Here is a 20,106-nt window from a genome sequence, read left to right as displayed (position 1 = left end):
AAAGAGAAAAAAAATTGTATATGAAACCACTGATCTTTTTATTCTCTTTTGTGTATAGTTTGATTTTTAGAGTGTATATTAAATGTTTTTCCTTTTTAATCTACTTCTGATTAAATCTCCCCCTTTCTATGCCCCCTCTCAAAAAAAATCCCCTCCCTTGTAACAAGTACACATAGTCAAGCCAAACAGATTCACACACTAGGTGTCCTGAAAGGATACATTTTATTGTACTGCTCTAGTCTAGCTTCTCTCCTCTGGAGAGGTGGAAAGTATGTTTTGCATCATGAGGTTTCTAGATTCAAGATTGGGTATTGCATTGGTCACAATTTTTCAGGCTAGAAGAGTTGTTTTTCTTTACAATATATGAATTGTTCTGGGCCCTTTTACTGCATACCAATTCATATAGATCTTCTCAGATTTCTGAGTCTTGACTTTTCAGTATTTCTTAGAATGCAGTCATATTCCAGTACATTGATACACCATGATTTGTTCAGCCATTTTCTGTTGAAGAGGATTCACAAACAAGTGTTTATCACATTAAATATTAAAAGGGTTTTATTTTAATTATACTGGTTGGAAATCTTTCCAAAATATATTACATTTCTACCTTAAACAGAGTTCATTGAGCAAATTTAACCTTTCTTAAACATTTTTGTATTTGGCTATATAACACAGACATAGCCTCACACTTCTGTTTTGAGTTCTTGTCTATTTTTATAGGTTTTGAATATCTTCCTTTGCTCATGATTATCATTAATTACTGTTAGTGTATCTGCCTCTAATAGCTAGTCCTAACTCCTTCTAAAAGATAAAAACCTTCTTAGAATTAGGTGTAAAATAAGAATAGACAAGCTTCAAGTGAGGATCTAAGTGACTTTATTGCATGGAAGAATCCATTTTGGCTCTTCAAAGAGCCTTCCTCATCCCCACTTCTTTTTCCTTCGTGTTCCAAGTTGATTGAAGGAGATGTAGGGGGGTGGGAGAGGAGATTATTGAGGTTGGCTTCAAGATCTTTGATTTCATTGGTGTAGGGAGCTTGTTGGTAAAGAAATTGCTACAACTAATGCAAATCAGCAGCTCCTATCTAGGTTATAGTCTTAGAGAGACTCTAGTATTCATTTGTATGTGGTGTACTTTTACATGCATTTAAAATTTTGGTAATAATGCAGATGAGCCCAAAGGTACGTTGTGATGACTCAGTTTTAAAAAAGATTGTTTTTAGTGTCCAGGCCTGTGATTTCATTGGTATAGGGAGCTCCAGGTGAAGAAACTTCCTCCACTTAATGCAGATCTGCAACTGTGCTACAACTTAAAAGCCTTAAAGTATTGCTTGAGAAACTTGGAGGTTAAATGAATTCTGTAAGTGGACTGGGTGATTTCTGTCTGCCCCAAAACAAGTTCATCCTGCCATGCAGTCTGCCACTTCCTGCTGTGCTGCCTAATCTTCAGCCTCAGGTGAGAAGAGGCTTTTCTGACCATGTGCCTTCCACCTCCTGTGTGTATCCCCCTGAGGGAAGGCAGTAAGGGGCAAGGCTGAACAGAACATCCAGTGCAAAGAGAAGCAATCTTCCCTTTGACCATGGGCCTTCCATCTCAGCTGTGCCCATCCCTTGAGGGAAAAGGAAGAAAAATTTGGTAGAGAGTGGGACTTCCTTGAACTACTTTGTAAGTTTAACTTCCATCTCTTGCTGCCTCATCTCCTGCCTAATCTCCAGCCTTTAGAGGGAAGAGGATTAATGAAACAGTATCTCACATCTGACCATGGTGCTTTCCATTTTATGCTATGTTTCTCTCCAGCCACCTTTGAGAAGAGGAGTGGCACTTTGCACTCAATGAAGAACAATTTCATACTAAGTTATACTCCACATATCCCGGTGTGAACCCTTCTAGGTCATCATCCAAACCTACCCATTCCCCCCCCCCACCTGATTCCTTATTCTCATTCTCTTCAACCTTCCCACCCTAAAGTTCCAACCAAATCCCCTCCCCCCAACTCCTTCCACTGTGTCCACTGAAATGTCTGTTCTATAGGCACCAAACTTCCCTTCATCCTAAATCTTTTCCTCTCCTACTTCTTCCACCTACTAGCTCTTACTGAAGCTGGGCTCTTCTGATGACATAGTCTTCTTGGCCACCCTTCTTAGTACTGGCTACACTTTTCACTCATTCACCTTGGCTCACTGGCTTAACCAGGAGAGTTGGAATACTTTTTGTTCCCCCTTGCCACTTTAGGTTCTCTTGCCATCTCTACCACTCAGTAATCTCTCTTTCTTTGAGAGTCATGCTATTCATATCTACCGCCTTATCAAAATCCTGGTAGCTATTAACAAAACTCCAGGCTGTTCCCTCCCTCCCTTCCTTCCCTTTCTCTTTCTCTCTCTCTCGCTCTCTCTCTCTCTCTCTCCAGTTGGGGTTAAGTGACTTGCCTCGGGTCACACAGCTAGTAAGTGTCCCAGTGTTTGGTTTCAGGCCGGATTTGAACTCAGGTACTCCTGACTTCAGGGCCGGTGCTCTATCCACTGCGCCACCTAGCTGCCCCTCCCCTTGTTTCTTTAATGAGTTTGGTACATGGCTCACAATTTTTCTTTCTTCTCCAATGCCTACTCTCATACTAGAAGACTTCAGCATATATATTGGCTATCTCTCAAACACTGTAATCATTTCTCAACCTATTCATTTCCCAAAGCTACTGCTCCAACCCATCTCAGCTAAACACAAAGATGGTCATATTCTTGATCTAGCTGTCATCTGTAAGTCTAACACTACCACATTCAAGAATTCTGAAATCCCCTTATCTGACCATAATCTATTGACTTTTCACCTTCCCTCTGCTTCCTATACATAACCCTATTCTTCATCCCCATTGTGACCTCCAGTCCATCTCCTTTGTACTAACCGAGCTCTCCCCTTTTCTCCATCTTTGCTGCCTTAGTGACCTAATTCAGCTCAACACTGTCCTCCCTTGAGTCCCTAGTCCCCTTATCATTTCAACAGTTGCACCCTGTCAGTACTCAGCCTTGGATAACTCCCACCATCTGCATAAATGCTGCTGAGTTGAAGATGGAAAAAATCATGCAACTGCTCGGATTGGGTCCATCACAAATTTATACTACACAATCTCAACCAGGTCCTTACTGCTGTTAGACAATCCTACAATGGTTGCCTTATCAACTTACTATGCCAGTTTCTACAGCGGTTCTTCCAAACCTGTTCTTCCCTCCTCAAACCTCCCAAGGCTCTCCTCCCTACCACTGTCTTAGCTGAGAACTTTGCTTTATATTTTATAGAACAATTGAGGTCATTCTCCATCAGCTCCATCTTCTCCCTTCTTCCTTATGTCATATGACTCATGTGCCTTCTGCCATTGTTTTCTTCCTTCACTGCTGTCTCACATGATGAGGTGGCCTTATTCCTTGCCAAAGTTAACCCCACTACCTCCTCAAGCATTCCTGTCCCGTCTTGTCTCTTCCAACAGATTTGCCTCCTGTTATCCCTATTCTATCACTTAATTTTCAATCACTCCCTGTCCTCTGGCTGTTTCCTATTACCTGTAAACATGCCCATGTCACCCCATGCTGAAAAAAATCTAATTTGATCCTTCTATGCCTTCTGTCATCTTACATCTCTTCTCTTTGTGTGGCTAAACTCCTTGAAAAGGCCATCTGTAATAGATGCCTTCACTTTCTCTTCTCTTGACTTCTTACAGTCTGGCTTCCGACCTCATCATTCTACTGATACTGTTCCCTCCAAAGTTACCATTGATCTCTTAATTGCCAAATCCAATGGCTTTTTCTCAATCCTCATTCTTTTCTTTGCAGCCTTTGACACTGTTGATCACTTTCTCCTTCTTTGTACTTTCTTCTCTCTAAGTTTCTGGGATACTACTCTCTCTTGATTCTCCTGCCTATTTCACCTCTCAGTCTCCTTTGCTGGATCCTCATCCAGATCACACCCTCTAACTGTAGATGTCCCATAGGGTTCAAACACCCTAAAAGGTATGCTCTTGTTAGCTGTCCTTTGTTAACAAGAATGATCACTAAAAGGCTAGTAACAACAACATTGTACGCCCATGAAATTGTAGGTTACTAATTACAAGGCACCTTACATCCCCAGGTGCTTCAAGCAGAACTCTGGCCCCACTGTGCTCTGGGGCCAACTATAGCACACAGCATGAGGAGAGGCCAAAGAGAGGCCCTCTTCTCTTCTCCCTCTGTACTACCTCACTTGGTGATCTCATCAATTCCCATGGATTTAATTACCATCTCTATGTAGATGATTTTCATATCTACCTATCCTGTCTAACCTCTCTGTTGACCTCTGATCTTGCATCTTCAACTTGTCTTTCAGACATCTAGAACTGGATTCCAGTAGACATCTTAAACTCAACATGTCCAGAACTGAACTCATCTTTCCCCCTGCCTGAGCCCTCTATCATTCCTAACTTTCCTATTACTATGGAATGCAACACCATCCTTCTAGTTCCACAGGCTCACAACCTAAGTGTTATCCTCACTATCTCTCATCCCCCCTCCCCCCCAATATCCAATCTGTTGCCAAGGCCTGTTGATTTTACCTTTCCAACATCTCTCGAATATACCCATCTATCTCCTCTGACACTGCCACTATTCTGGTACAGGCCTTCATCACCTCATAGTTTGACTGTTGTGATAGTCTGCTGGTTGATCTGTCTGCATCAAGTTCCTTCACCACTCCAATCCATCCTCCATTCAGTTACCAAAGTGATTTTCCTAAAGTGCAGGTCCATTCATATCACCCCCTTATTCAGTAAACTCCATTGGCTCTCTGTTGCTCTGTTTGACATTCAGAGCCTGTCATAACCTTGCTATAAGGCAAGTCTTATACTTTATTCCTCACCTTGTACTCTTTGATCCAGTGACACTTGCCTTCTTGTTCTATGACTAAGATGCTTCTAAATCTCCACTCTTGGCAGTTTCTCTGGCTATCTTCCATGCCTGGAATGCTTCTTCATCTCCTTCTACTGACTTCCTTTTTGTCCCAGTTAAAATCTCATCTTCTGAAGGAACCTTTTCCCAACCCCTCTTAATGCTCTAAGTGCCTTCTTTCTGTTAATTATTTCCTACTTATCCTATATATAGCTTGTTTGTATTTTTGTTTCCTTGTTGTCTCCCCCATTAGGTTGTGAGTTCCTTGAGGATTGTGACTTACCTTTTGCTTCATTTTATATCCCTAGTGCTTTACATAGTGCCTGGCACATAGTAGTTGCTTAATAAATGTTTGTTGATTGACTGACTGGCTGGCTTAGATGACACAGCCAATATGTGTCAGAGGTAGGACTTGAACTCATTCTAAGTTGACTCTTTAACTACTATTCATATCCAGTATGGGAGCTGCCTCAATTTTGAAAAGATGTAACCTTAAATTAGCTAGCATTTATCACTGAAGTCTTATTAATATGTAGTTTTTCACAATTAAATGTCATTAAATCATCCAAATACAAGTCAAGTTAGTTATTCTTTTGTGCTATTGGTAGTTATCATCATGAAACTCATTGTCTGTGGACTTTTTTTTGTTGTTGTAAGGCTAACTGAGCTAAATTGATTTCTTTAAAAAGAAATATTGACTTAATTATTGATAAATCTTTCAAATATTTTATACAGTGAAAATAGCTGTGTATTTACATTGACTTCTAATTGTTCCATGCTTGAAAACCTGTTTTTTCCATTTAGAAATACACTTTCACTGAGAAATCAATGTTCTTTGATTTTAAGTTACTTTATAGAGTATCTTATTTTCTTCTGGTCAAAAACCATTTAAATGTATTGAAACATTTCCTTTGCCATCCTCTTTTTTATTTTTTTTGAAGGAGGGAAAGAAAATCTGGAGTTAGATGAATTTTTTAGTGGGTTTGCCTCTTTTCTTTCTTTAGAAGTTGCACAAGGTTAAATTTTTTTTCCAGTATTTTGAGTTGCCATCTTTTGTATAAATTAATATGTTTCCTAGACAGGACATATATCAAGATCATTAAATTATTTTTATATCAGCAAGCATTTATTGATCACTTAGCAAGTCTCCAGAATTGTACTAGTCACTGATGAAAATGTAACAAAACATGGTCCTGCTGTCGTGGAATTTATAATTTAGCTGGGGGAGAGAACACTAATTTGGGTCAGACTAGAGGACACTTAGGGTGAAATTGTGATCTCTACTATGAGGAGAAACTGCTATGAATTAGAGAAAGCTTTTTGAAACAGGTGAGATGAGCTAGGATTTGAAAACTGCTAGATTTGGCGGGAGAGAAAATTTTTCTTTTCCACATTGATGGGCATTTAGATTGATTGTATCTAGTTTTTGCAGTTATAAATAGTGCTGCTATGAACATTTTTCACCAAGTTTTTTTTTAATAAAACCTTAAGCATATATTCCCTAGGTTGCAGTTGTTAGGTGTGAAAGGATATAATTATTTTTATAAATTCTAACTTCATACTGCTAGATTGCATCACTCAGGGATGTTCTGGGCTTGCAATTCCAATGGCATTAAGTGAGTGTACTTGTTCCTCCATAAATCCCCATTGTCTTTGAGTTTTATTGCTTATAATTGTTTTTTGCCAAGTTTAGGCATGATTTGATTTGATTTTGTGTCCTATTAACTAAATTGAGAGCATATTGCCATTTTTACTATATTAGTATGGCTCATCAATTATCAATCTATCTCTCTAATAACCTTTTTCAGACTCATTGAAATTGTTAGAATTTCCAATACCATTTCAAATAAAAGTGGTAGTATGTATCCTCATTTTATACCTGTTCTTAGAAGGAGTACTTCTAATATTTTTTTAATGATATTATGTTGACTCTTAAGGTGGATATTTCTTATTGTATTGAAGAAAAATTGAAAGAAAGTTTTTCTAGGTGGAAAGAAAAATTATGAGCTAATACATGGTGATGTGAGAATGAGTATAATATATGAAGAGGACTGTGAATAGCCTCCTAGGAATAATGTCACTAGGTGATAGTGGGGAATAAATTTGAATTTTAAAGCTAGGGTCAAATAACAACATAGAGCCTTGAAAACTACACTGAGAAGTTCATGCTTGATGAGGTTGGCACTAGTGTGGCAGGCACCATTGTGGCTCTTAATTAAGAAGGCAGATAAAATGAAAGGTCTGTCTTTAGTAGGCCATGGTGTACAAGATAAAGAGTGTAGAAGTAGGAAATAGAGATAGAGAACAGCAGCCAGGAAACTGCTTTTATAATCCAGTTGTGGCTTTAAGGAAACTGAAGAACATTTTATTCCATAATTGTTTTAAATATTGAAAATCTGCATAGAAAGCAACAAATGATTAACTTGGCATATAAAAATAAGAGGTGGCTTAAAAAATAATGTTATCAGAATCACCATAAATTTAAAGCAGAGTTACAAATAATACTAGGCCCTATACATGATATTTTTAGGTTTCTTTTCCCCACTAGCTATACTAAATGCAAATCACTTTAAAAAATTAAGTGCAGTAGTTTTTCCCATCATGATTTATATCAGTAAGCCACAGAGAACTGCTAATTTTGATGTTAAGTTGATTTTTAAAGTTTAAAAAATTTTTTTAAAATTTTATCCTTTATATTGACACTGCCATCTGTTTTCTTTTTCTAAAGTAAAATGAGATACCTTCAGATTTGTTTAAAATTGAATTTACCCTTTTTTCTCATTGTAATTTGGATTTCTTCATGTCTGGACACTATCACCTTTGCAGATAAAATAGTGCTTATTCTATTTTGACAAATAATTTTTTTCTTAATTTAACAAACACCAAATGAAATGAGCATTAAAACAGAAAAAGGATTGTATGTGAAACTACAAGTCTTTATTACGTATAGCTTGCTTTTCCTTTTAAACATATAATAGACCCAACAGATAATTTTTAAAGCTGTCATGTTTGTGTTTTCTTCTGGTGTTCTTCTGTTGCCTTTTGTGCATTAAAAAAAAAGTTTCAATAGCCCTTTTTCTTTTTTGGGGATGATGGAGGGAAGAACTCTATAATAAAAATACCTTTCCATCTTCTTCCACTGGAAAAAAATTAAGAAACCTTTTTAACAAGTAGGTAGACATAAAACTAATGTTCATATTGTCTATAGCTAAAAATATATTTCATTCTGCATCTTCAGTCCACTACCTGTCTGTGAGGAGGTAGGTAGTAGCATGATTCATCATTGCTCCTCTGAAGTCATTGTTAGTAAACATTGTTATTGTATAAATTGTTCTCCTGATTCTTTTCACTTCAGTCTGTAAACAGAAGTTTATAAAAATTCTTCCTAGGCTTCTCTAATGATCCTTTTCATTTCTTATGGCATAATAGTATTTCATTAACATTCTTATACCATGATTTGTTCAGTTATTCCTTAATCAATGGGCACCTGCTTAGTTTCCAGTTCCTTGCTATAAAAGTGTTACCATTAAACATTTTTAAAAATATGAGTTCTTTTCTTCCTTTTTTTGAGTTTTCTGGGTATAAGCTTAGAAGTGGGATACCTAGTGATCTAAGGATATACACAGTTTAGTGACTTTTTGGGCATAGTTCCAAATTGCTTTACAGGAGCAAGTAACAGCTGTTTTAGTGTGCCTATTTTCCTGTAGCCTCTCCAACATTTGTCATTTTCCTTTTCTATCATCTTTGATAGTCTGATGGTTGAGAGGTGGAACCTTAAGGTTGTTTTAATTCTTTAGTTAGTGAGTGAAAACATTTTTCATATAATTGAATTTTTAGTGATTTAGAACATTTTTTCATATAGCTACTAATAGCTTGAATTTCTTCCTTTGAGAACTTCCTGTTCAATAGAGTTGACTCTTGATTATTCAGAAACTGATTTGTCCCTTTTATGTGAATTAGATATCCACATCATGCTGCCCATCTTATAGTAATATCACTGTTTTTTCAGTGTTGTTGGTGAGCAACAATGAGAGGTGAAACTCGAATCAGTCACTTTTTAGCAGTTAGCTTTTGTATGAGGTACGACAGTGATACTTCATAGGTACTGTGTTTATGTACAAAACTTCACTGTAAAATATCTTTAAAATTTTAAAAATTAGCCTAGGAATTTAATGAAGCAAAAAGAAGAATGCTAACTCACCATAAATGAAATATAACACAAAACCTATTTTGTAGGTAATCAAGGAAAATTATCAAGGTTCAACTAGTTTGGGGTTCTTTTTGCTTGTTTAATAAAAATATCATTTTTCTGATATAAGTGAGACTACAAATTAGCTGTTTATGAATGTTCTTTAATAACACTGTATTTTTTCAAAAGTTTTTGTCATGTTTCCTTTTTAGTCAAATATGAAACCTCATACTACCATATTTTTTCTTCTTCTAACTGCAGAAATAACTAGCAAGAATTGGAGGTTTATGGTTTAAGACAAGATTGTGATGTCTTGTATTTAAATATCAGCAAAATTATTCATACCAGAAACTGTAGTATGTTCATAGTCACCTAAATACTAGAGAATTATAGAATTTAGAATTGGCAGGGACCAGAGAACATCTAATTTAATACTCTCATTATATAGATAAGGAAACTTTGCCCAAGGTAGTAATTGAGATAGCTAAGATTTTAATCCAGTTATTCTGACTTCAAAACCACTAGGTTTACTTTCCACTAGCCTACCCTGGAGCAGAGAAAGGATCAGTAGTGGATCTAATATTGCTGATTCTTAGCACAGTAATGAGTTAAAGTCCACCTTGTTGTTACGTGCAGATTGTATACTATATTAAGTAAAATAATTGGAATTGTAAGGTACTTTAGATATCATTTAGTCTAAAACATTAACCAAAACCCAGAAAATTAAAAAACTCAGGTTTTTTTCCCTGTGCTCAACTTTTAGGAGAACCCAAATGTTAGGAAACCAAGCTTGAATGAGATGTTTGTTTATCCCCAAAAAGGCAACTACAGAAAACCCTTTCCAAGAATATATTCTGGGTCAATGATTCCCAACCTAGAAGCTGTAAGATTATTGTCAGGGGTCCATGAATCCATATGTACCAAGCATTGTCATTTTGTTCTTTATTTAGCTCTAGCAGAATATGCAACTTGAATAAAAGGCCTGTTGGAAGTTTTATATTTTCTGTTGTTACTCCTTTTCAAATGTATATGGATGTTGGGATTAATCAAATAGACACAAACTTACCTTAACATATTACTGAATTCATAATTTTTCATTGCCACGTTTTTCCTTCAGCATAAGATCATAACTCTAGAGCTAGAAGAGGGGCCTTGGAAGCCATTTAGTCCAGTGACCTGATTTTACAGATGAGAAATTTAAGACCAGACCAATTAAATGATTTGCTCACGATCACCTATGTAGTAAGTGGCAGAGCTGATAATTGAACACAGGGCATCTGATTCCCCAAGTTCAAAGCACTCCTTCCACTGTACTATGCTGCCTGTCAGTAGATGCTAAAATCACAGCTAATATTGTTGGGTTCCATGGCATTTTTTATATAAAATAGGGGATCTTCATTCTTTATAAAAGAAGTTGGGAATACGACTCTTTTAGGCTACAGTATTGTACAAGCATAATTGAGATTCAGAATGCAAAATTGAACCTTGTTCAGCATACTCTATTCACTAACATAGGAAAACAAACACCTACTTTAATGAAATGCTTTACAAAGACTTGAAACAAAAAGATGAACTTGGCTTAACCCTTAGTATCAAATTCAGTTAACCAAAAGATAATTTTCTGTATTACTTCCTTCCTCAACATATATGTATGTGTGTGTATAATTATGTTATGGCACATTGTTATACATACATTTTTGTTTGTTCGTTTCCCCCAGAAAACTAAGTAGAGATTAAAATTCCATTTAGTGGTTTACATTTTGTCCTGCAGCTTTTAGGGAGGGAGTTTGAATTCAGTTTTTAACAGCGAATTTTGTTACATAAATCAGATAAATGCATTGTAGTTAATCTTTTTAGGGAATGGAAGTTAATAGCTCTAGAATATTTAACCCTTACCCTTTGCACCTTTTCCATTCACTTTCAACATTTTAAAGATTAAAATTAGGTGTTTGTGTTAAAACATTTTGTCTGGGTATCTTTCATGTTAATTGCTGTCATTTATTATAGTTTTATAGTTTATAGTCTGTTATCTTGAAGGTTAAAAATCTTTGGGCTTAAAAAACTTTGTTAGACTAAAAAAATTGATATTGCTATGTCCTTCAACCCCCAGCATAGCCAGGTGATTCTTGCAGCAGTTTTATTGGAATGAAAAAAGGGGTGTCAACTAAGAAATATTTGAAGTGATTGAAAGAATTGGTACAAAGTTGTAAACTGATTGTTCTGTATGTTCTGTGTAGAAGGCAATAAGTATCTCCGAGTTTCTGAGAGTAATATAAAACTTAAAATGTTAGTCAAGTCTTTAAACTGATTTTTTTAAAAAAAATTGTTCAAGTTGGGAACTTTATAAACATACAATTTTAACTGTTCCACCTAACCTAAAATTATTAATCAGTAATACCTTGTATTTGAATCAGTAGAGAACAGACTTATGAAAAATGTTATTCCTTTATAATTATTTAAATTGCATTGATATTGTAAAATAAAATCTCTGATTTGGTCTTTACTGTTCTGTTGTTCAGATTAACCAGTAGTTTTAAAGAGAAATATTTATCAAATCCTGCTTAGAAAGTGAACAAAACAGAGTTCTGGTAAATTCAGCTTCTTTTATCTTGATGATGAATCAGATGCAGAGACTGTATGATTTAAAAGTAAGCTTAGGGGCAAAGTATTGTAGAGCTATATTCTAACTGTTTAATAGCTCTTTTTTACAGATAGAAAACAAGTTAAATATAAATGTTGGTGGTACCAAAGCATTGAGAATACAACTTGTTTGTGATAAACTCCATCCATGGTTCTCTATCCTAAAATTGTAACTGAATGATGATAAAGTGCTATTCATCTGCAGGTGCATTGCTTCTACTTAGTTAAAGATGGTTGAAAAGACAGGAATTAGTAGCATGTTGTATTAGCCTTTTGTAGTGTATTTTGTTCTAAGCATCTTAATTTCCCTGTTTTGAATGCTAAGTAGCAAGGGTCTTGGTTTAGAACTAATACCCATCATGCATGTAAACGGTGTGAAAGAGCTGCTTAGTAAGTTAACACAAAGTGTTCTTGTGTCAGTCCTTGTGGAAATAGATACAATACAAACATTACAGCTGAACTCACGGCAAACTCCATTAAGTAAAAACCTGGCCTCATTGTTCAGAAAAAAGTTTGAATAGAATGCAAGCTCATTTTGTTGAATGTAGTGTCAGGCTTTTAGGGACTGTATTGAGGGGTAAGGTTTTGTTAAGTTGAGACCAATTCATTAAGTTTTATTGCCTGGTGAGAAGCAGTAATACTTTATTGTGAGACTTCATCAAATATTCATGGTTAAAGAGAAGTAGTAAATGTATTCAATCAAGTGGTCTTTTGGGGTTTTGAAAAGGATTATGAAGTCTGCTCAGCTGATAGTCTGAACATTCATCAGGGTTGTTTAACAAGGGTAATTTTAATCTCTGAATTTAATTTTGTTAAGACTTGCTTTTTCTCCTTCTTCCATAAATCTAAGTCTAGAAATCATGACAAATATGTATGAATATATGTACATACTTCTATTACACTAGTGTATGCATCTCCAAAATGCTGATAAATATTCTAAAATAACTGTTGGAAATCTCTTGTATTGAATCTCTTCAAAAACCCTTAATTTTTTTTCAATGTATGGGGGAGTTGAGAGCTGCCTCCCTTTTTCATTGTGAGATTCCTGTTAATTTGCCCAGTCATTAGCTTTATCCAACTGCTGAAGGCAACCCTTTCTTGAATAGAGAAACATGTTGGTTTCTTCCTATCTAGCACAATTTCCAAACTTTTAAAATTGGTAAACTTCAAAGATTATGTAGGAGTATAGTCAGCATCAATCATATTGTATTCACGACTGCAAAACCAGGAAGAATATCACAGTGGCTGTGTGACCTCTTTTTATTAAATTACAGTGTATCTGTGCTTATTTGAGACCAGTTTGACAAAATCAGTGTGGTTTTAGGTATGACTAGGTGATCTTACACATAACAATCTCCTCAATTCACTAAAAGTTTATATCCATGCTTTCAATTATATGTTAAAATTATGAGTTGAAGTTACATGTTCTTGAGTCCTACTTATGCTTTAAAGATTTTGAATGTTTTCAGCTAAATATTAAGGAGAAATGTTTATTTAAATTTTTTTCCATTCCTCTCTAATGTACAATTCATAGGCAGATGATGTTGAGAGCAAAATTAGAGAAATCATTCCTCCAGGATTTTGTACAAACACAGATGATTTTATTTCATTGTTGGAAAAGGAAGTTAATTTTAAGCCCTTTGGAACATTACTCCATACATACTCAGTTCACAATAAGGAAATAGGAGAAAACATTACCTACGAAGTATACAAGGTAAGAACAAAACTAGATATTTCTTTAGCATAAATTGACACTTATTAATTTGCTGAAGGTTGCATCCAGTATTTGGTTTATTTTCAGCGATCTTTCTTGACTGTAGATTATAGCTCTTATCATTTAAAAAAAAGTTCTTTTCAGAGTGTGTGGGTGTGTGGGTGTATACACATCTTAATCAGAGCATTCTGCTTCCAGACATTTTCCCACAGGACAGTTTTGTGTTCTACAGACTTTCACTTACCTCTGTGATGAGTTTCACCTGACTTTTCTTGGCTTTTTCCCTAGGCTGACATGACATGTACAGGCTTTCGAGAATATCATGAAAGGCTTCAGACCTTTTTGATGTGGTTTATTGAAACTGCTAGCTTTATTGACGTGGATGATGAAAGATGGAACTACTTTCTAGTGTAAGTACAGTTCTAAAGCAACAGTAGACCTTATTACCTCCACAAAGCCTGCATTTTAATTGTGGCGGGCCAATTATTGGGACAGTATAATGATATTTTTCCCAGGAAAGAAAAACTATTGTTTATCAGGCTTGAGTTTTCCTTCATTATGCTTTGGGAGATCTTGAGAATAGAGCTGAATTAAATGCTGTTGTCCGTTAGAGCCCTGAATGTAGGCTTAAACAGTAAAATGAGCTTTGCCTGTGTTTTCTTTTACTTGCCACCTATTCATCTTTATAATAGGCAAGTGCACTGAAGTGATGTAAAGAGGTCTGATTTATCCAAGTTGCTGCACACCAATTAAGTGAATTGTACATTCAGAACATAGCAGGTGTATCCATTGGGCCCTCACAGAGTAGCTTGCTGACACTGAAAATTCAGTCAGAGAATGGAAAAGAAAATGGACACTGCATGGGAGCGCGACTGTAATTGACCTGCTTGGCTTTCTGTTTTATCTGCAGATTTGAGAAGTATAATAAGGATGGAGCTACGCTCTTTGCGACCGTAGGCTACATGACAGTCTATAATTACTATGTGTACCCAGACAAAACCCGGCCACGTGTAAGGTAATTGGCAGTGTAACACGTGCCTTGTCTTTTATTTCAGAAGAGGGAACTGCTGAAGTTTCCAATACTTGTTATAATGGTGTTGATTTGTTTTTTAAAAAATCACCATTATCTGGTGGGTATGCACTGATTTATTTCATTGTGCCCTTTGAAACAATAGAGAAGATGGTTTGATTATCTAACATTTTTTGGAGATAAAGTTTCCATGATTTTATGGTACTTTTAAAGTTGTTTATCATATAAAACTGATTTCACATTTCAAGTGGTATCTTTTTTTTTTAAATTTAAAAATATCTTTCTGTATTGTAGCCAGATGTTGATATTGCCTCCATTTCAAGGTGAAGGCCATGGTGCCCAACTTTTTGAAACAGTTCATAGATATTACATTTCTTCTCCTATAGTTCTTGATATTACAGGTATGTAAATCTTTATTCTCACCTTCATATTAAGTTACTGAAAAATTTCTACTTTAAGTGGCTAAATTTTGTATTATGTATCTCACAATTGAATTAAGACTTCAGCTGGTACCATGGCTTATATAAGACATTTTAGATTGTAAGCTCCTAGGGGGCAGTGGCTGTATCATTTTAACTAGCTGTATAGAGTGTTTTAATAGAAAGGATTTTCCAAGTTCACAATTCATTTCTATTATGTTGAAATGTTGTAACTTTTTATTTAGTCAGGGTATTCATAGAAAAGTTTAGTTTTTCAGTATCTATTTTTTTATACTTCCTTTGTTGAAACCATGAAGGAAGGTTTTTTTGAATGTGATACAAATTTTAATAAGTTTGTAAATTATTAATAATGTTTGTGGATATTTAATTTTCCTTTCATTATGTTATTATAATTTTGAGGAAAATATAAAGCCACTTAATAAGAAAGTGCTAAAATGGATGAATTGCAGAGTCACTTCATGGTGCAAACATCAATCTATTGAATTGAATGCTATGACTAGAATAACTAATGAAAGAAATGACTCTTTAATCTGTGATTTCATCTGTTGGATTCTTCTATTCAAGCAATATGTTAGTATTATGAAAATTGAAGAGCAAGGACAGATTGGAATAATGCAAGTAACTTAACCTGAAGTAAAATGATGCAGCTTTATTCCTTTTCTGAGTTCATGGAATTGTTGCTAAAGAAATAAATTGCTATTTAAACTGTGAGAAAATAACTTTTAAAAAACATGTAAAATGCTATTCCAGCTATTGGCCATTAGGTGATGAATTATTTGGCCATGGAAACCAACCCTTTTTACATGTAGAAGATAATAGTTTTAAAGCTGAGAGGACCCTTGGAAATACAGTCAAACCCTTTTATTTTTATGTGTTATAGAATTTCATTTCATTTACAAGAAAGCCTTAGCACCATATAATAAGAAGCGCTTACTTTTAATCTAAAATAAATTAAAATTGATTTGAAACAAATTCCAAATTGCCATTTTGAATATTCTGCTGGGAAACATGCAGTTTCAACAAGGAGCTCAAAAGCATATGGAGAGATGACTTATCATTTCGTCGTGCTGTCATAAGATAGATGGAATTCAAAATTGGGGAAAAGGCAAGGATTTAATGAAAGTTTGCAAGTTTGATATATTTGCTAAGTGAGAATTCACTAAAACTGTAAAGAATTGAAGTATAAACTATAATAATTTGCTTCAGTTGAGTTTAAATGAATAACCATCCTTCTGCTTTGCTTGTGGTATTTGACGCAATGATTTGATGCAGTTTTAATTTGGTATCTTTTGTTAAAGACTACTCATTTAAGCTGCTCTACTCACTAAAATGAGATCTTACTGACCATCAGTGTATTCTAGGTCCCAGAATATATCTTTGTGTCTAGGTCTGTTGCTCCAATTCTATACAGTTACGTTAACTAAAATTTGCTCTTGGTAACTTTGTTGTTAAGTTATCCTCTTTCTAGAAAAGAGATATTTGCATTACATCTCATGCATGTGTTAGAATAAAAGTAATGTAAGAATATTTTGTAGTGTATAGCATCTTCATTTTGAGGATGTCTGTCTATCACAGATACTCTTGTGAATATCCACTATATCTTCCAAGTTAGACAAGCATTTTTACCGATAGAATAATATATAAAATAATTGATTGTGTCTTCCCTGATGTTAAAGTATAAATTGAAGATAAGAATAAAATTTGACATGAGAATAAAAGTTTTCTCCTTCACCAGTAACATTATCCTATAAGTATATTTGCCCTTTAGAAATCCCTTTATTGTTCAAGAACTTCATATTTTAGAGCTTTTTGGAATACTACATTTAAATTTTTTATTCTTGGTTAATTTGTACTTTCATCTTACTTCCCCTTTCCTAATATATCATTTTCCTATCTCATGTTTCATTAAGAAGAAGCTTTTTTATTATAACTGAGCACTTATATTGTTAAGTGTTATAGTTTTAACTTGTAAAAATTCAAACTTTGACCTTGTCTTCTAATGCGTATCCTGATGAACCTTGTAAAAATCTGTATTTTAACATGTTTCATTATTAATTTATTGCTTATCTCTTTGGCGCTAAAGCAACTGATAAAAAGAGACATGCCAAATTGTTGGGGTCAGGAGGTACTGTAAATTCACTAAGGCTAACACTTTTACCCTTAGTTACAGAGATTTTAAAAAAATTTGAGAGGCAGCATGGCCCTTTCAAGGCACATCTAGAAGTGGAATCAGCCTGTGAGGGCTTATTTTAAGCTAAAATGGTAATGATTATTTGCATAGTTTAAGGTGACCTTTCAATTGTATGACAGTTGAGAAGAGAATATGACATACTTTTAAGTTTTAAAATTTATAATTTTACTTAAGATAAATATTTTAAAACATGTTCCACATTTCTATGAGATATTTAGTGAATTCCTAGTTGCTCCTAGAGTTACATCAGATTTTCTTTTTAATAAATAGGCTTTTCTCTTTGTTATATTTAGTCTTATTTGCTTTTTTCCATGCCACTTTTCAGGACCTAAATGTCAGTGGACAAAATATTTTATGTTGAAAAGTCTGGATCTTTAGTCAGTATTTACATTTTAAAAATAAGGTACATAACATATGCAAGCAAAATTAGAAAAAATAGTTCCACTTTTTTTTTTCTCATTTGGATCAAATATCTTAGTTGTTATTTAATTCCTATCTGAAGTTATCATTTTCCATTAGAGTTGGTTGGTGTATTTATAGGGAAGGCTTAGTGGTTAGTGTATTGAATACATCATGAGCAAATGCAAATTTTCTTTTAACTGCTAATTGTTGCCTATAGGCCAATTGACAGTCTAGTTTAGCTTTCATGAACCTGACTGCTTTATTAACAGGTCTTCTGTATTTCTTTGCCTGGCCATACTATTCTTTCATGTTTGTTTCCAATAAGAAAATAAAAAGGATTTATCTTGATAGTTTTGAAAGGTTACTTTTGGAAATGCTGAAGATTTTTTAAAAGTCACTTTTGTTTCTAATATTGATTTTGACCTTGCTATATATTCATCATGCCTGTGATGGAATTTGAATTCTCTTTTTCTCTGGAAAAATAGTCTCGTAATATTTATTGCATGCATTTGTATACAAGGTCCTCTTTTAGTAACTCTTCTTAAAGTTTAAAATAACCTTTTATGGTCCTTATCTACTATAGTCTAAAATAGTCAGTAAACAAACACTTATTACACAGATAACCTTAAAGGAACTATGTACTGCTTAAAGACCAGGAATGGGAGCATAAAGGCTAGGAAGAGGAGGGGCAGGATTAAAAATAAGGTTTTAGAATTTTAAGCATCAGAAATATTCATAATTTTTTGGGATGGTAGATGATGCTCTGTCAGTAAATATAAAATAGAGAATGTGAACTGGAAGAAGAGAATACTAGAATAAGAACGTTAGTACCTAGAATCAAATAAAAGTAATGTAAAACTTGTAGAATTGGGAATGATTAAAAAGCATGTCATACGTAAAAAATAAAGGGGGGGGAATCACCAAGCATTTAAGTGTTTGTGCCCTTCAGTAGTTTTCTTTGGCTGTATGTATCATATACATACATACATACTGTTTTATATACATTTAGAATTTGCATAACTTGATGTTGAAGTTCAAGGACTTAACTTGACACTTAGAGTAACTTCTTCTGAAACTGCTGTTTCTTTTCTTTCTTCTCCTACCTCCCCTTTTCCTTCTTACCTACTCATCTTAGGACCCACCCCCCCAGTTCCCATACCTTTTAAAGTTTTTATGCCAGTAAAAATAAAAACCTCAAATGCTTGTGACAATAGTTGATAATACAAGTTTTTAGCTTGTGACTTCATGATCAAAATTCTATCCTTTTTTATATGACTGTTGGTTCAGACTGACAAATTTTTCATAATCTGTTGGGGGAAGATTATGGCTCATGTCCTGATAGAAATATATTTTAGACGTGAGTGCAGATTATAGCAACACATTTGAAAAATCCCTTTGATTCTGTTTTTTAGAACTAAGAAATAAAATAAAAAGTAAAACAACTCTTAAAAGTAATGCTAAGTATAATAAAAATAGATAACAGATAAAATGATCAATTTGTGTGCCTTTATTAGTTTGGGCAAGAGAAGAAGGTGGAGTGATATATAAAGCTGAAATGTTTCATAGTGCCAGTTTTCAGAGAGCACTGTGAAGATGTAACTATGTAATAACATGTGAATCTGTAATTCTGTGAGAGAGGTAGTTGATATTTCGATGTGTTAGATATTTGTGTTGGAAAGAAAATTTAAAGATTGCCATGTTTTCTTCTTTAAGCATAGAAATCTTTGATGTGAATGTATTATTAAGCTGAATGCCAGATGTGTGCTAGCCAGCAAACTGGAGGAAATATGTTTTCCATGTGGTCAATACTCACATTCCAATATAATACAATTTTTCCTGTGCTATTATGTCATTACTTTGTCATCTTTAAATAATTGTTTTCCTATGCTGAGTAGAACTGTTTTGGTTTTTTTAAATTTGTTAATTTTTATGGTCTAGTTTTTTGTATTTTTAATGTAGTCATAAGCAGGTCAGTGCTATGAGATCAAACAAAAATAAACCAACTTTCCTCCTACATACATTATAGAATTTAAAATTAATTGACTTACTTGGCATGTATTAGTGAATGGCTGCCTCTGAAATGGCTATTCTATGTCTGTCTACTTGGTGGTGTGTCTTTTATGTTTTTAGTTCAGTGAATATGAAAACCGAGACTGCTTGTGACAGCAGTGTGACATAAGGTAGTACTTTAAAAGACTAATACTTAGGTCATAAGTATTACATAGATTTATAAAGAAAGGATTTCAGTTCTAATATTTTACTAAGTTGGGAAATTTTGTTGCTTAAACACAATTCTAGTTGGTAAGAAGTATTTCAAAAACCAGTTACATTGTGCCTTTCCTAAATTTTTATGGATCTTTAAACTAGACTGTATTTATTGTTCAAAATAAAAAGAAATTATTTTGAGTGAGTTATGTTGTCATATTTATTTTATTTCCTTAGCCGAAGATCCATCTGAAAGCTATGTGAAACTAAGAGATTTTGTACTTGTGAAGCTTTGCCAAGATCTGTCTTGCTTTTCACCAGACAAGTTAATGCAAGGATTCAGTCAAGATATGGTAACAGAGGCACAACAGAAGCTCAAAATAAACAAGGT

The 20,106-nt window shown here is 34.4% G+C and overlaps 1 protein-coding gene across 1 annotated transcript in view; it reads left to right on the top strand.

Annotated features, from left to right (window-relative positions):
* Positions 1-20,106, top strand: part of HAT1 (histone acetyltransferase 1) — a 77,382-nt gene that overhangs the window by 36,176 nt on the left and 21,100 nt on the right. The window contains exons 5-9 of the mRNA XM_020990964.2: positions 13,268-13,447; positions 13,736-13,857; positions 14,358-14,462; positions 14,772-14,878; positions 19,953-20,104. Of these exons, the coding sequence (XP_020846623.1) occupies positions 13,268-13,447; positions 13,736-13,857; positions 14,358-14,462; positions 14,772-14,878; positions 19,953-20,104 (666 nt within the window). The remainder of the gene's footprint in view (positions 1-13,267; positions 13,448-13,735; positions 13,858-14,357; positions 14,463-14,771; positions 14,879-19,952; positions 20,105-20,106) is intronic.

This window comes from Phascolarctos cinereus, unplaced genomic scaffold (genome assembly GCF_003287225.1).
Source record: "Phascolarctos cinereus isolate Bilbo 61053 unplaced genomic scaffold, phaCin_HiC Scaffold_726;HRSCAF=1367, whole genome shotgun sequence".
Classification (NCBI taxonomy): Eukaryota; Metazoa; Chordata; class Mammalia; order Diprotodontia; family Phascolarctidae; genus Phascolarctos; species Phascolarctos cinereus.
Note: the sequence above shows the minus strand (reverse complement) of the source record. Positions and strands in the feature narration are given on the sequence as shown.